Source organism: Stegodyphus dumicola, chromosome X1 (genome assembly GCF_044657685.1).
Source record: "Stegodyphus dumicola isolate Sdum_Otavi_A_Nest chromosome X1, ASM4465768v1".
NCBI classification, from domain to species: domain Eukaryota; kingdom Metazoa; phylum Arthropoda; class Arachnida; order Araneae; family Eresidae; genus Stegodyphus; species Stegodyphus dumicola.
Genome location: NC_140780.1, coordinates 90,190,502 through 90,209,081, shown reverse-complemented (window position 1 = coordinate 90,209,081; position 18,580 = coordinate 90,190,502). Strand labels below are relative to the sequence as shown.

Sequence of the window (18,580 nt, the reverse complement as noted above, 5' to 3'; positions counted from 1 at the left end):
CAGTTACGCTCCAGCGATACCTATGCGTAGGTGCGGGCCTTGCTTCAGCTTGTTCGTATGCCGGTATAGGGGAAATGGGATTGTAAACTACTATGTCGGCATCCGCCCCAGGTATTTAAAATAATTTGAACGCAAATTTAGCAGGAGTTATCCGCTATCAGGCAGCCGCAGCTCAGGAGCCCAAGCTCCACTTCAGACGGCATTTATTGAATCATAAGTAAAATTACAGAGTTACAGTGTCATGTGCATCAAAATCACAAAACTAAGTTCTTTAAATACATTGAAATGATTGTACGTAGTCCCTAAAATTCAAAATATTATCCCGAGTTACATGCTAAAACTTTTAAGACTGAGAATGTGTGATTATTCTGGTTATAAAGATAACGGGTGGTAGATCTAAAATTGTGCTATAGTACTCTCAGTCGAAACCTTACAAAAAATATGTACTAATACTCTTAGTAATTCAGTTCTGCAATTTAATATTAGTAAGTCCATACGTTAATAATAAAACACAAATCGCATGATGGGTCCAAATTAGTAATAAAAAAAAGGTCAAGTACCAATGATGGCATTATTGCACCTGCATATTGTACTTGCATGCAATAAAACTCATAAATAATAAAATATATACATACAGCAAAATATAATAAAATACATACATTCAAATATTTTAGCAAATGAATTCTAATTTCAATTACCAGTTGTTTCAGTGTATTATAGAATTATTAACAATTGTTTTAGTATTTGCGCAGGTAAAGATAAAATAGACCATTTGGTCAGAAGAATCATTTAACGGAAGATAGGTTTCAAACTACACAAGATAAGAGTATGACTTAACAAATATAGAAGTTACTAGATTTTTTTTTAAATCTTGAAACTTTAGAAATTGTATACAAGATATTCTAATATTACGTATATCTAATATTTTTAGCAATTGAATACTTTATTTATGCAACTATTAAAACACTTTCTTAGTACCAAAATATTTACACTGCAAAGATAATTATATAATCTTAATACATACAAATGGAAATAATATCCTTCCTAATGTCCCAAACAATTATAAACACAGAGTGGTTTTTTTTTTTTTTTTTTTTTTTTTTTTTTTTTACTTATTACATGCTCTGCTCTTAGGCACTACACGGAAAGGGAGAAATGGTCTTTAATGGAGGTCTTTGTAAGGAAAACTGGCTTGTATTCCAACTAGGAAAACGCCCGTTCGACAGGGCTCAAACCCCGGACCGAACTACCAGTGTTCAGCGGCTTTTACCGCTCGGCCGCTGGTGGGCCTTCACCTCAGAGATTGCTACTTAAGACTTTTCTTGTATCGATTAAAAAAAAAGATTCCAATTTAAATATAAATTCGGAATAGCATTTTCAGTAGACAAGTATACAATTTCTGAAGTTCCAAGAATAAAAAAATGTAGTAATTCGTATATTTGCTAAGCCAATAGCCTTATCTTCTGTAATTCGAAACCTATCTTTCCGTAAATGATTCTTCTAGTCAAATGGTCTATTTTATGTGTACTTTATCACGAATCTTATAAAATAAAAATTACATAACTTGTATATCTGTCATGTGAGCAAGCATATTTGCATATGCACTGGGTAGTTTTAAACGTATTGTACTTCAGCAGTCTATCAGAACAGGAATAAGAATTTTAAGTCCAAAAACTTAAGCTAAATGATTGTTTGCCATAGGAGATTGCGTAGGATTATTTCTAATTTTCATTGGCTGTAGCAAAACTCAAATTATTTTCGATTTCTGAAAAACGCTTCATTCTTGCTAAAGACTGGAATCAAACCATCATGTAACACATCACCAGTTTATCTGTTCTCTCAATTTATTCTCTGAGCGCAGCGTCTTCGTTCGACATATTCAATTGTTTAGACGCATGATTTAGATGTGTATTAATATAAATACCCTCTGACAAAGTAATCTCGATTTGTTTTAGAAATAACTAAATAATGCAATCTAATAAAGGCTCTGACATTGTTCTTTGTGTCAGAAATATTTTTTATGAATTATGATAATCCTTTCTATTATTTCGTCTAAAGTAACACAACATTTTAGCACATTTTGTACTCGTATTTATGATACAGTGGTGAAGATCATTTTGATTCAGTTATTCCGTAATTGGAACGCTTCGGTCGGTTTTACCAGAGTCCATACTTAGACGAATCAAATGTCACTTCACCCTTGCGCCGATAACGTGCGTTTGAGAGCAAAATTTTGCCTCTACACGCACGCGTCGTTATTCGAAAAGGGCACTCAGCGGCGCCAAGCGCTATTCAAACATGTTGGTGCTTAGAGTTTCATTCAAAATTTCTGAAAATGAGTAATTACGTGTAACTATTTTATGCTGATATATTCCTCAAAATTAACTCATTAATGTTTAGATATGCAGTGGTTTGAGCGCATATTTCAGAATGATAGATGCTTTCTGACGTGCCTCACAGAGACGTCCATTTTATTTCGATATTTTAACCCTATAATAGCTAAAATTTACCTTAAAATAAGTAAGGAGGATTACAGTTTAAAAGAACAGAAATTGTGGTATTCGGAGCAACAAATTGGATAGGTTTACCTTTTTTTTATCCGCGAAGGGGGGGTATAAAAAGCGAGAAAAAGTATGATAAATATTATCTCTGAAATTTTTAGTTTGTGAACTGAAATGAAACTCGAAACTCACCTTGTTTATGGCAGCTTACATAACATGCTTGTATTAGACGTAAGGGGGATGTTTTTGTAAACTCGCATGGGATTCCCTATACATCATTCAAAAATTTTTAAAACTAAAACTGCACTTGGGCAACATGGCTCCAAAAATTTACGGAGCCATGCTGCCTGGGCTACTAAAAAAGGTATTGGCTTGTTAATTTGTGTAATATTTAAAAAAAATTCACAGATTCTATTGTCTTTGAGCTCTTTAAAGACCTTAAATACGTCTAATGTGTTTCCAAATCAGGTTTTTTTTTTTTTTTTTAATAATGAATGAATGATTATGCATACGATTTTGTTTCCTTATTAATTTGTATGCTTTTGCTAATTCATACATTGATGTAATACGAAAGTAATTTCTATAGTATTAGAGTAAGATAGCATCTAAGGTTACAAAATTCATAACTTCCTTTTCAATCATGCAATACGATGTTTTCTTCCTTCCATATTCGCATATTCAACATCGTCTTTACGGTTGTTACAGCTTCCCTAGCAGTTTGCTTATTGCCTCTCTCATAGGTGTTACAAAACAGCCTTCAGCCCCTTTTTTTTATTGCCTATTCTAATACTTCTACTATCAAATATCTATATTTCCTTGAAAATTAAATTTAAAATATATTTTTATATATTTCCATTTAACCAAATCCTGTCCAACGGTGTAATACCAATGCACGTTGAGAGACCTTAAAAAATAATCTTTTAAGGATATCTGGTGACTTCTACGTTCTTCTCGAATGGAACCAAAACATAAAAGGGAAAAATATAATCCATGTTATTTTTGAATATTTCCTCATAATTCTTTATTGTAGCCTAGATGTATACACCATGATAACCTATGAGCGGTGGAGATCATTCGAACGTCTGTCGCTCTTCCAAAAAACGTCTATGTTCTTTGGCTCTTCGTAATACATATTCTTTGGCTCTTCGTCTTTCTCACAGTCTGCATCGTGCGAACGTCGCCTGATGGATTAGATCATAGATTTCCAAAGGGGTTTATATGGAGCCGCAGGGGTCTACTCCGACCTGCAAGAGTTCCATGTCAATGAAAGAAAGAACTGGAAGTGCATGAGATGTAAATAGGGGTCCACAAGACTGGATCCCATTTAAGCAGGTTCTCACCAAACTATAGGCGCTCCGTAAATGCCATAATGCGTCTAACAAAGATTTTACCTATATATAAATTAACTAATAATATATTAATTAAGTATATTTCAGAAACTTCTGTAAGTGGGTACCTGTTCGCTTTGTGTTCGCACTACTTGTAAAAACTTGCACATTTGATACTAGTAGCAACGCACTGGGCGTATACACGCAGTATCAACGTGTAGAGACATTAGGTTATTTCGAAGCAGGAGACATGAAAAAGGTGCATTGCCCTGGCTGGGACTCGGAACCTGGACTTCTCGAATACGCGCCGAGTGAGTTGGCCATTATACCACGAGGGCATGCTAAAAAGGTGGGAGGAATATCTTATAAACGCTTGTCCAAACATGTATTACAGCTTTACAAAGATGACGCAGACTTGTACCAATTGTGTTTCCAGGACTTGTTTAATTTGTTAATTATAAACACTGCATTTCTCCTCTTAATTTTGATTTTCAAAAATGTAAATAGGTAGTTAAGTATATATAAGTTAAAGTGAATCAATGTCATCTTTAGAGTTTCAATGAAAATTTCTGAAAATGAGTAATTACGTGTAATTATTTTATGTTGATATAATCCTCAAAATTTATTCATTAATCTTTAGATATGCAATGGTTTTGAAGGCATGTGTCAGAATGTTGGATGCTTTCTGACGTGCGTCACAGAGCTCTTTATTAATATTATGTCGATATTTTGTATTAACCCTGTGGTAGCTAAAATTTACCTTGAAATAGTTGAGTAAGAGCTATATTTCTGCATTATATATTTATGAATAAGAATTCTTGAGGACTTCAGTTTAAAAGAGAGTAAATTGTGGTACTCGAAGTAACAAATTGGGTAGTTGGGTAGGTTTAGTCTTCTTTTTTTTTTTTTTTTTTTTTTAAACCCCGGAGGCATAAAAAGCGAGAAAAAGTATGATAAAAATTTACTCCGGCATCTCTGAAATTTTATGTTTGTGAACTGAACTGACCTTGTTTATGGCAGCTTACATAACATACTTAAAAAAAATTAAGTAACTTTTTTACCATAAAATATTTATTTGTAGTCCCTCCGATTGCGTAAAGACGCCAATCGTGTGTACAGTCTCGCGTAGTTTCTAAAATTTAAAATGGGATGTGCCCAAAAATAACGACAAAGGTAGCTCTGCCAATTGTTTATGTTTTGTGGCGAAGGAAGCATCCTGCTTTAAAAACCTATACAGTATTTTGCATTATAACTAGCATAACCCAATTTCATATCCAGCAAGAAATTACATTTTGCTGTTGAACGGATAGACATTTTGTGCTGAACGTAAGGTGGGATTTTTAATTTTTTTAAACACTTTTATGTAAAGTAAATTTTGTGGAGTAACTTCATTTAGTTAATACTACAAACTGGTAAAAATTATTCCCCGACTTACAAACTCCCTAATATTTAACTCAAGATTAAATCATTCTATCATTGTCGAACAAACATCTACTTGTGCCTTTTATGCAATAGTTTTAAGCAGTGTATAAAACCATCCAAGCTGGAGGATCACCTCAGAAGGTGTCACCCTGATAAAACAGGTAAAGATTTGAAATACTGTCAAACACTGAAAGAAAAACTTCAGGAGAGACCCACGGTAGACAGTATATTCGCTACGACGTTAAAAAGAGACGATGATAGTTTGCTGTCATCTTAAATAAAGCCGCATACTATCGGAGAGCAGCTAAATTTGCCAGTCAATGAAGGGGTTTTAAAAACTGTTCTAAATAAATATGCATATGGTATACTCAAAAGAATTCCTTTGAGCAACAACAGTGTTCAAAGGCATATTGATGAAATTAGTGATGATGCTGAAAGCTTCTTGCGTAATTAATCTGCAGAGGAATCATTTCTCCATACATTTGGATGAGTCAACTTTCCCTGGTAATGTAGCACTATTATTGGCCTATGTTCGTTATGTTATTGCTCAAGAAACCCATGAAGAACTGCTCTTCGCGAGAACTTTGGCGACAGACACTGAAGACAGATCAAAATTCAATGTTTTCAGAGATTATTTGATCGAAAAGGAGATCTCTTCATCAATTATATAATGTCAGTAGCAGCAGATAGAGCACTTTTTATGTTTGGGCGCTATCGTTATTTTATAAGAGTTTTTTGGATGCTAAGAATCTCATTTAAAAAGAAATGACCATGAAGGACTTAAAGCATAGTTTAAAAAGAGTATTAAAGAGACCTCCCTATTACTTAGAGGCTTTGCTTATTTAACAAAATTTAATGAGGTTAACTTGCAGTAGCAAGGTGACAATCTAAATTTAATAAAAACCTAGACCATCATAGCATATTTTCTTGCCAGAATTAAACGAATGAAGCAAAACTTTGGACGGCAGATATTTTCCGACTTTCCCAGTTTGTCACACGCAAGCTGGCGAGTTTACGTCGTTTCATCCTATGTTCAACATTTAAATGCCCTTTACACAAGTTCAAAACCAGGCTTGAGGATGTTTTGACTATTTAAATACCACAATGGATCCGCACGGTGACATTGAAGAATCGGATGTCATATTACAAGGAAAATTGATTGGAATAAGCACTAATGAAAAATTTAAGGTACAGTTTAAAAAAGGGTATCAACAATTGTGGCATAAGAGAGATCTACTTATTACTTATCTATCGGCAGAAAGTTTTTGATAAATTCTCCAACTTCATACCTCGGGGAAAGGGCTTTCAACGCGGTTACCAATGTTCTTCCAAAAATTAAAAAAGGGGAAAAAAAGAAAGAAACAGATTGGAATCACTGACCGAGGAGATTTAAGGTTAAGCTTAATTAATTTGAAGCCAAATATTAAAAATTTGCTTCTAAAACATGAGGTTCATCCTTCTCATTAAAAGCATTCTTTTTTTTTTTTGTGTGTGTGTGTGTGCGTGCTTATTTTATTTATATTTGCGTTTTATGCCGTTATGATAATAAATGAATAAAAATTTTACATTTTTTTTTAATTTTAAAATATTCCGCTGTACTGTAGACCCTATCATAATGAGTAGCTCCGTGTTAGCACAAAACTTTTGAAGCTGATGAATTTTTAAAAATTCAGTATTGGGTTAGAGTTCCGAAACCACCTGAATTTTTATTAGCTTAAAATTTTGATCAGCTAGTGTAAAATTTCACCTGGCAGCTGTTATTGTCAAGTAAATTTTCACCCTGTCATGTAAATTTCGCACTTATCACGTGGCATGTCCGTTCATTTTGCTTTCGCCTGGGTGTTTTGAAATGCCTTTGGTGAAACTTTATCTTCGGTTTCGTTCTATTTTGGAAAGCTTGAGTATAAATCCAACACTGCCTGGCTCGTTCTAGAATAACCTCTAGGAAGGGGTCTATAAAAAGCAGAAAAAATCGGCAAGTGATATGCGACACATATAAGTTTGGGAACCTCTCTAGTTTAGATACTGCGTATCTCTTAAGTTTAGTACGTGACGTCCACATCTGCTTACAGTAGTGTAATGGTCCATTCCTCTAATCCGACAACAGTCCGAGAAGAAGTTCGGCCTTTGGCCACCGCCTGTTGTCACCCAAGTTCCTCGTTATTCTCACAAACGTTGACATATGCAACATTGAACAGTTATGATTATTTCATCCAAATTCGGTGCGATATGCCGAAGTGATAAACCAGCATTTCTGAGTACATAGATTCTGCCGCCACCCCCTTCCCGTTTGGGAAAAGTAACATATCAACGAACTCGAAGTATCGCAGTTATCAAACAACAAGATTTCATTCAATTTTTTAAATCTGAAGTGTCAAGAAAACGTATTACATTCTGTCAGGCCTTTTTACTATTTAAGCCTCTCTCACTTGTCGCTGGTGCTTACAATTTTGATCATTTGGCCAAAGACAAACTTTACCAACGATACCTCCTGCTTTTGTAGGATTATGACTCTTCTTTCTTTATTGCAATTTCATTGTTAAGCAATGTATTTTTCAGTGGAGTAAGGCTTTTTTTGACAAACTAAGTACTTAAATATTAGATTGAAATTGTGTATAATTGTTATTATACAGGGCCGTAGCTAGAGTTTCCAGCGCCCGGGGACAACTGAAGAATTTGCGCCCCTTTCTGTGTGCCAAAAATGGAAAACATTTCATTAAAAAATTTCGTAGCATCAATTTGGCGCCCCTGGGATGTTGCGCCCGGGGACAGATGTCCCCCCTTGACCCACCCTAGCTACGCCACTGTTATTATAATTACTGATTGAAACTAAAATATTTAATTGAAATGTTCTTATTTCTTTCAGGCCACTGACAGCCCGAAACATCAAACCAAAGACAAAACTTCTGTTGCAAGTTTGCCACAATCTACTGTAGAAGCACAACTGAGATACGAAAATGATCGCCTCAAATTAGCACTTGCTCAAAGGTATGTTATGCCTTTTTTAATAAAACGTTTCCTTTAGTGAAATTGTAGGCTTTTCGATTTCTTTAAAGCCATATAATGAGGTGTTAAGTGTAGAAATTCGCAGATGTTATTCTTAATCAGCAACGTGTAACCTGTGGAGTATTTATGGTACTTAGTTATGGTACGGAATTTTATGGGATTATTTTCAGAGTATGTTTATCCGTCTGTCTTTAAATTATAAAGTTTCCGTTCTCTGTTTTACTGGCAAGGTCTGGAACATTAGGGGTGAATTCACTGCATATTTCTGTCTTGATAACTGATTAATATTTTCAGATAGTTAATTCTTTATGCTGTAAATCTGAAATGTAGAGCTCGTTAATGTTGACATTTCTGTCTCCGCCAATAAAAAAATACGCTCCGTCGCAATTCAGATCATATTAAAGTTTGGAATTTTTGCATATTTTCCAAAATTTTATCTTTTTTTAAGAATCTGCTTGCTCGCTGACAAGGAAGGTCTTCCAACCTTAGACTCTTGATTTTTTTTGAAAGAAATATACATAATCCACTTATTAAGAAGTATAAAATGTTAAAAGAATTACCTGTAAATGTTTCACAGTAAATCCAAAATAAATTCTTAAATATGGCGTTTCTGATCGCCAATGACGAACTTTCCAAGGAAAGTTTAAAATTTCATGAAATCTCAACAGCGCGGAATCGCCAAATATGGTCCATTCGTATTAATTTGGCAGTCAAGTTTTTTTAATTACTTCTAAATGAGAAAAAGCTCTTGCTCGAAGGTATGTTATTTTTTAGCATTGTAGCTTCTGTATTACTTTATTTCCAACAGTTTCAATTGTTTTTATTGAAAACGCTTCCTTAATTTTCCAGTAAAATTGTAATCTGCACTTAGGTGAAATTTAAACCAATATGAGAAAAAGAGGCTCGCCAGCGGCCGAGCAGTAAAGTCACAGAACTTTGGTAGCTTGACCTGGAATTGAATCCTGACGAACGGGCTGACTGCGTGCTTGGTTTTCTCCATTTATTACATAGATAGGAGTCAGTTTCCTTTAAAAAATTCTCCACGAAGGCATCTCTCCCGATAGGCAGATAGCCATCGAGTTGCCTTGCCTTGACCCTTTCAAGACTGCGCCGCCTTTGTTTGTTTTTCTCGCCCGAGACGGAGGAGAGTCGAAAGGAATGCTCCCACAGGACGAGGGTTTTTGCGTTGCTAAGCCTAACTTTAGAAAAAAAAATCATTAAAAAAGAAGATTAAGTCGTAACGCCATAATTTTAGGTACCATTTTAGATTATTTCTTAAGAAATCGTATATGTTAAAATCAGCGTTTAATAGTCTTTTTTTCTTTGCTTTACATGAAAATATATTAAAAGAATTGTTTTTACTTTAAAAATAATTTTCGGATGAGCTACTCAAATTATTCCGAAGTTTTAACTGAAAAAACACATTAACAAACTTCAAAATTAATTTTAAAAAAGTAAATAAAGACTATTTACAAGAAGTAACAAAATCTTTCACGGGAAGTGGAAGGCAGGAACTCAGAGAGCTCAACCTCTGATAAATGCTCGTATCAGAATCACTAGAAATATCACTTTAGAAAATAAATCATCACTCATCCATATCATTAATTGGGTCATTTACTATGACAGTATATCCTCCCTCTGTTAAATAACGCTTTCTCGCCATAATAAACTGAAGTCAAGGCTTTCCAAAATAAAAGGGAAGAACACGAAATATATCCGAAAGCAACGTAAAACGTAAGTAACCTTAAAAGACCCTACAAAGTTTAAAAAGAAAAAAGATTCAGAGGGATGTCAGAAACGCGAATGTTTATAGTACGTGGGGAGTTAGAGATGTTTTTTGTTTACATTAGGTAATAGTAAGTCCCCCTGGGCTAGTCATGCTCTTCTTATTTCAAGTAGAAGGTAAAATTTATATTTATCTCAAATCCTGTGGCCATGCAGTGCCATCTTGTGACGAAAGTTATAGTTTTTAAAACGTTTCCGGGCACTGGCACAAATGTGCGACGGCCGGGTGTGAACGAGAAAACGCCAGCGTGCCGGCCGGGAAATGAGTGCGTTTCTTGCTGGCACGTACGTGTGATGGTCGGTGGGAAAGGGCTAATCATATAACCTAACCTGGGGAAAAGGCCTAGATTCTCTGGGGGTCTAGTTCGGTATACAGGTTCTCTAGGGATATTCTTAAGTACCTTGAAGCGATTTTTTTTTCCGAATTTTTCCCACTTATCCTTGAATATTTGAAATAATCAATCCGATTTCAAATAGCTTTCTTTTTTAAAATATTTAAATAGAGAATGACAAGTAAAAGGAAAACTATCCAAGTTTTGCTTGCAACTGTTCTGTATGTCTTTCTTTAATTACACCAGTAGCATTAGTGATCAAATTCTTGCCGTACTTTGACTGCAGTATATCCTTTATTAGAGTTTCTAGATCAGTATCTTTGTGGAATCATGTGGGCTTTTGGATAAAGGTGCTGCAAGAAGGTGGTATTTTTATAGCTCTTCTAAAAGAAAAAGTTACGCGTTATGACTTCAAAGTTGTGGCTTTGGAACACCCAACTCATCAGAATCAATGTGAGCGATCCACTGCTCTGAGGCAGACTTCGTGCAAAAAACATGACAGTCGACATGCTTTTTAATAATTTTCTAAAATTTGTATGCTTTATTTTTTCATTTGATGTGCATCAGATTTATAAATGCTTAAGAAATACAGAATTATCCGTATCTAGTATCAGGTCAGTCCCCTGAAGTATTACAATTTTCTGTACATAAACTGGTCTTATAAGACTGGACGGAATACTATCTGAGTAAGTAAAACCAGTATTATACCTAGTATATAAATCATTTTAATAAATTTTGACTTCAGGCATTCTGTTTAGAAAGTCGCTCTACTGATAAAATAAGACAGAGAACTGATTTACATATGACTTTCAGTGTTAATTTCTAAATTCAGTATGCTGGATACGTGAATTTCCCGACATCATATATTGTTGAAAGTAAGTCAATTTCTGTTTCTGCTGGGTGGACGTGTCATTATTCTGATACTAAAGAGTTCATGAAGCTTACTACAAAGCAGGGCCGAGGGGAAACAGGCCTGCATTGCAAGCGAGCATCATTCAGAATAGGGCGCCGTTTTGACAGTTCGCAAATGAATATATGAGTGCATAAAATAATAATTCAGGGGGAAGAATAGAAAAAGATGCAACCTAGATATAAAAATATTTTTACGATGAAACTGTGCTTTACGAAGCATGAAATGCGGTTAGAAATTGACTGTTAAAAATTCAGAGATTTTGTACAGTGAAAAAGCTGCTCGATTAGAACTGCTGTGGCGGCTGTATACTTTTTTTTTTTTTTTTTTTTTTATCATCACACTGGCTTTAAACTGAGTGCTCAAACCGGTATTGGAAAATAAGTAACTAACTGTATAGGGATCTTTGACATTACTAATATTAGCAATATTGTTCCGTTTTTGGAACGCAGTGTTTACAATTTAATGCAGTTTACAATCCAAATTTTAATAATGTGTATTAATAATCATATTCATTTTTACAATACAAATATGAATATCAATAAGTAATGAATATTTTCAATTAAAATTAATCAAATTGAATTCATTTACGTATTGAACAATAAGAGAACGATCATTCGAAATGTAAATTATTTGAACAGAGTTTTCGAGAGAAATACACAGTTCAGGACTACTAATTCTGAAGTCAATCTAGTAAGGAAGGTTTTCAAACTTTTAACTTCAGGTTGGTTGGGAAGGGGGAGTAAGTTTCATTTATTCCAAAAGAACAACATTGGTTTAAATTAGCCACTAAATCCATATAGAAAATAATAATGGAAAAAACAACTAAAGATGAAGTTGGTGGATTGCGAATTTTAGACAAAAAATTTGGCAGCATTTTTAAGTTTCAGAAAGTCGCAAAATAGCGCTGTATCGGGAAATTTTATTATTTTATGTATTTTAACTGTCCATACCTGGCTATTCAGCAGCTAATGTTTGAAATCTGTTGTGTCTTATTTAGTTTGTTGCCGTAAAAAGAATCCGCGCCTTTTTCCATGAACTGCTGTAAAAATTGAATTAAAATTCAGCCTTTAACTATTTCTTATAATTTAACACTTTTATCCTTATAAAATTATGAGGGTACACTTTTAGCTTTTAGAAACTATTTATTTACAATCTTAGAATGTATAATCACAGAGAACTGCAATACCAGCATAGTTCTATTTTTCAAATCTGTATCCAAAGTGTTGCCAATTACAAGTTACTAAATATTAAATGTTACCATTTACAAATTATTAAATATTACAATCCTGAGACTAAGTGCCCACCTGGAAGCATGGGAAAGTGCATTTTGAAATTCTGGAAAATCGCATACAGTACTGGAGCTAATTTGTCTGTCTTTTACCTGTTCTTAAGTAAGCAGACTCACAGATGTTTTCTAGAAATACTAACAGTTCATGGTTTAAAGACTTTCTTGTAAGCTGCATGTGCACTGTTGTTCTCGGATTCTAAGAATCTTTGATTATATTAAAGCACAGATGAGTCATTTTTCGGCTTTAAGAGATAACTTCGCAAAGAGCTTTTTAAGAGAAAATGGTTCGTATCCACGCTATAAATGGGAAAACCACTAAAACTTTGTTCATAGCCAACCATCATTCGCCGGGATACGAGTATTCTATTAGTACTCAGCAGTGAAACTACCGACACTCAGCCTTCTGATCCATTCGGTCAATGGAGATCTATGGACTTGCAAAAGTATTTTACTGCAGAAAACTGCATATATAGCATACATCATTATCTAAATAGCATACAGCGCATTTATTTGCTTTAATGAGTATTTCTGAGCCACCTAACATTGTCAACAAAAGAAAAATATAAATTAAAACTACAGTTCGGTAAATACGACTTTTTAAGTTCTCAAAAAGTGTACAAAGCTATAGAAACTTTTGTCTCTTGTCCTGAAGCTGCTAATGGCGTACTAAAAATAAACGAAAATCTTTTAAAAATATTTATAAATTGATGATTCTACTATTTTATTACTTATATAAAGTAATAATTAAACATTTGGGAAAAGTTGGAAGATGTTTCAAAACACTTTAAGATAAGGGTATTCAAGGATACGACAATGAAGTAAATAAGGAAGAGAAAAAATGAACTTCAAGGTTTACACTGAATTCAAATTTAAAAAAATAATACAGTCAAAAGTCGTTAATTCGGACACCCATAATCCGGAATGATCTATAATCCGGACCTCAAAGCTACAAACTTTCTGCGCATGCGTCGCGTTCACGCATGTGCACAGGCTTTTACGAGAGCGCGTAAGACCCTTACGGCTGCGAATATGTTTGTGCGCATGCGCGTTTAATGTGTAACGGAGTTATACGCTAAGCTAAAGTTATCTAATTCAGTTAATGTTGCAGATTGCGTTCTTCTTTAATCTTCGAATTGGATCCGGCTTATTATTTTTTGCAGACTGTTAGAGCAATTTTATAAAAGTAAGCTTGAACTTTCGATTATGTCAAATAGAATTTCCGATATATATTTACTACAAAGCGAAAGTATGTTTTGAAATCCGAAATCTGTTTATCAATTTCACGCTGCTCTGCGGCAGAGGGTGGGGGCAGAAACGTCATTATTAGATTATGATAGATTAGAAAGATTATGTCAAATAGAATTTCCGATATATATTTACTAATATGTAATTTGTATCTACAAAGCGAAAGTATGTTTTGATATCCGAAATCTGTTTATCAATTTCACGCCGCGGATTGGAAGTTGATCTGTCAGCACTATCCTTATCTTCAGGGCAGATGTTTTTATTTTATTTGGTTTATAATTCTGTACTAAGTGTAGTATTTCATCTCGATGTACTCCGTCTTTGATATGATTTAAATCAAGTTCCTCGTCATTATAATTCGCTTCCGATAGTGAAGAAAGTGACCCAGAGGTTATTGAAAACGAAAACATTTCGATTGACAAGTTAGTCGGTATTCTCAACACAGCAATTATAGGACTTGAACAGCGGAACTTTGTAACTAAACAAGAAATTATGTCTGTTTAATAGAATTAAAGAGAAAGTATTATCACATGAAACGAAGCAACTTACATTGAAGGAAATGTTTAATAAAGTAAACAAATAAATATTAAGCTTTTTCTTTTTGTAAATTTTGATACCCTTTAGATCATAATTGTTCTTTATTTCATAAATTACGGTTTTATATTTTTAATTTTGTAATTTCTGCATGCCATCTTGCCAGATTTAAACTGATGATCTATAATCCGGAAAAATCGATAATCCGGAATCGCCGAAGTCCCGACGAGTCCGGATTAACGACTTTTGACTGTAATAATAATTTTATGTGCTTCAACTCTAAAAATTTAGTAATAAATGACGCAGTTAGACTCAATGAACTATTATTCATTTCTCCATCTCCATTGAAGTCTACATTCATTTTAATACTGAAATTGGTATTAAATATGGGAAATCAAATTGAAACAGTAGACCCTTATGATATCGTCTACGAGAAAACTATGATGCACTATATGAGACCATGAATTATGGGTAATTTTAATTAAAAAGCACAACATGAAAATCAAGATTTTTTTTTCATTAAAATGAAAAGATTTTAAATTTCTATTTCCTTTGCTAACTTACTTGCCTGTATTTTCTGGGCCCACCAGCGGCCGAGCGTTAAAGTCGCTAAATTTTTGTAATTCGGTCCGAGGTTCAAATCCCGTGGCATGGGTGTTTTCATGGTTTTCCCCATGTGTAACATGTATACGAACCAGTTTCCCTTAGAAAGTCCTCCACGAAGGCATCACTTCCCTTAGGCAGATAGCCCTAGTGTGTTTTGCCATAATGAAATACACCGCCTGTATTTTCTGATCACGATAAATTGGATCAACAAATATTTGCAAGATAAAGGATCACTATTGTCTTTTTATAATTCTTTTTTTAATCTTCTGAAAGGTTTTAAAATATTTTATTAGAATACAGAACAGATTTAAACTACAAGAATGTGCTCAAAGGCGGGAAAAAAATGGTACAGTCAATTCCCTGTTTACAGGTGTGATACCGAGAACGATGTCCACAGTTAATTTAAAGACACAGTTAAACCCGAGGGCAGTAAAAAACACAGGAAAGAGGAATAACCCATATTATTAACAGGGAAATACTACTATTAACAACTTATCTGTATTTTAAGTACTTTAATCGAAAGAAGAAATTCATTCGGTTACTTATATAAAACATTATTCAAAATAGTAGTAATTTTTTTTTATCGTTTGGCTGAAGCCAAACTTATTTGCCCACCAGCGGCCGAACGGTAAAGTAGCTAAAAACTGGTAGTTCGACCCGGGGTTCGTTCGAATCCCGGCGAACGGCTCTCTACAGGGACGTCTCTGTGCTTTTCCCCATGTGTTACATGTATACGAGCCATTTTCTCTTAAAACTTCCTCCACAAAGTCATCCCTCCCTTTAGGCAGATAGCACTCGAGTGCTTTGCCATAATCAAATAAAGCAAAACAAAATTAACTTTTTTTAGACAGGGCAGGTTTAATATGCAATCCTTTTAACCACCTCCAGTAAATCGACCCTTAATTGTAATAGTAATGAAGATATATATGACGAGGTAGAATTTAAAGCTGCAGTCGAAATTTGGCGAAGACATGGAAGTTACAATGCAAATATCATTGACGAATCCCTACAAATCTGAATATAAATTTACAAATAAGTGGTTTTATTTGTTTTTAGATATTGTGCACACGCCATTAAGTGAAAGTGTTTATCAACTAGAAATGTGGCTTGACAATTTTTGTTTCTTCATAATATATTGAACGCTAATAATAGATTTATTAAGATATTATTATTTCAACTGCAAAATCGAAAAACCATACATGATATTAAAGTGTAGATTCTGTTTAAATAAGTAATTGCTATGAGGATAAATTAAAACTGAAACCTTATGACATTTAATTAACCTTATTTTAGAGTTTATCTTTTTTCTGAACTCAATGATTATATTTCAGACCGTTTTGATTTTACCCGTTGATACTCATCCGATGAATAATCAAAATTAATATTTTAAAATTAATTTAAATTATTACGTCAATCGTAATCGAAAAAAGAATGAAAAAAAGATTAATCTTGCATGATTAGCAAATAAAAAATAGCCGAATTATCTTAATGTTAAAAGAATTCGCGAAATTCGAAGCAAGATATTCGTTTCAATTTTATTTCATAATATCCTCCCCACTCAACCTAACATTTCTTATAGTGCAAAAAAAAAAGAGAAATTGAAAGGCGCCTGTTTCGAATTCGCAGCCGGCGCTGAAGTCTCTAGCTTCGGCCATTTTTCCAAATATATTTTGTTATTTTTGAAGGATTATATACACATTGAAGGTGTATCTCTCTCTGGGTATTTAATTTCATGTTTTGTGCAGTAGATCATGTCGAATCAGAATCTGAGGTTTGTAACTCATGGATTTCCCTTCCTTTTGCTCAGACGTTAAAATAGGGTTGTAAAAATTTTTCTCAAAATACTGTCATCCCATGTTTTAGCATTTTATACACTGGCGTGGATCTTTCAGCTCCGCGAATGCGAAAAAGTGGGAAGTGGAATTGCAGACACTGAAAAGCAATAACGCTCGTCTGACAGGAGCTTTACAGGAAAGTACTGCTAATGTTGAAGAATGGAAAAGGCAGCTTCAAGCTCTAAAAGAAGAAAATACTAAAATGAAATCAAGAGTAAGTATGATATTTATCCATTTCTTTTCTTTCTAATTATTATTATTCTGTTTATAATACGTGATGGCAAGAGAGGGGCCGATGCTAGGTTTTTCGCCTCCCGTGCAAACTTCGCGACTTCTAAATTCTACCGGCTCTCCCCAAGGGTGAAAATATAATAAATTTTTATGAAAGTAACTGTGACGTTACCATTGTATTTTTATTTGAGTGAACAGGGTTGCTACAGCTTGCCGAGTATATATAAATGCTTAATTTGTCATTTAAAAATAAGAATTCAGAACGACTATTTTATTTGTTTCCAAGCCCTCCAGTCGTGCTGAATGAATATAATTTACACTAATGTCAATAATTGTCATTTTAATTTGTAGTCATAGTAACAATAGGTTAAGAATTACAGCTGTAATAATTATTGCTCATTAATTATTTCATTTCTAATTTATTATGAATTATTGGAATGTATCAATTCATTCAGCTGCTGTCCAACCACATATTGCACGACGATGTCTGGTACACTTCCAAGCAATTTAGATTGTTTGAGCAGAGTGCCCATTTGAAAAATGGCACTTCTTGGGGGATAACCTAGGGACACAGAGAATATTGGAATGCCATTTGCGCAGCCTTTATTCTACACGTTATGTACACATTATAAGTTTCTCCCGCGTGGATCGTGATCATTCACCGTATCTCGTGGGCTAAATCTTTCTAAACAATAAATGCCTGTTTTTCTTAGTTGCTGATTTGCACATAAAACTTTCAGTTTCTTCCCAAGACTAGAAGTAATTTTCAGAACATTGAGGAATTTTTTTAACAGTTTTATTATGCGCAACACTGAAATGTTGAGTGGCCTTCCATGTATCTTTCCATCTACGCCGCACAATACTACCCTGGCGACGCTATGCTAATATAAGCAAGACTCTGCTACAGCATCCCGTAAGAGAAATTAGTTCAACTTCCGAAATCCGCAAATTTTGCAAGAATTGTTGCAAAGATGATACAGAATTTAAGAAATGATCTAGAAACCGCTGTTCAAAAGCAACATTAGATGATAATTGTTATAGTAACCCTGTTCTTTGTGTGACTTGCTTCAAAATAACTCTTGTATTATTTTATTATGATCATTAATATAAATAAAAATAATAATAGACTGTAAATTTAAACAAACCCTTTCTTTCTTAATAATCTTACCATTTGAATATTTATATATCAAAAAAATTTTAATGTCAGGGTATAACTTGCGTATTATTTATTGTACTTGGAATCTTACTTTTGACTTACGAAGCCTGAATGGAAAATTGACCTAGGGCATCAGTACCGACATAGTGTTTTACATGTAAAATTCTTCTCATGAATTGAAACCTCTTTATGCAAATATTTTTGGCCCAAATCTGTTTTCTTAATCAAATAGCTGTTTTCATTGTTTTAATCGTATTAATATTTATTGATCTATAATTAAGTCATTGCAACACGTTCACATAGCACATTGTTTATTCCACACGAACATTAACTGACTATTACTTCACTTCAGTTTGACCAGCAACTAGTGTGTTGCCACGTATATGTAACATCTCCCC

The 18,580-nt window shown here is 34.0% G+C and overlaps 1 protein-coding gene across 3 annotated transcripts in view; it reads left to right on the top strand.

Annotated features, from left to right (window-relative positions):
- The window catches only part of LOC118193351 (uncharacterized), a 370,168-nt gene that overhangs the window by 313,509 nt on the left and 38,079 nt on the right, over positions 1 to 18,580 (top strand). For all 3 annotated transcript variants that reach the window (XM_085807853.1, XM_085807852.1, XM_085807851.1), the window contains exons 5-6: positions 8,118 to 8,239; positions 16,853 to 17,009. In XM_085807853.1, coding sequence (XP_085663979.1) covers positions 8,118 to 8,239; positions 16,853 to 17,009 — 279 coding nt within the window. The remainder of the gene's footprint in view (positions 1 to 8,117; positions 8,240 to 16,852; positions 17,010 to 18,580) is intronic.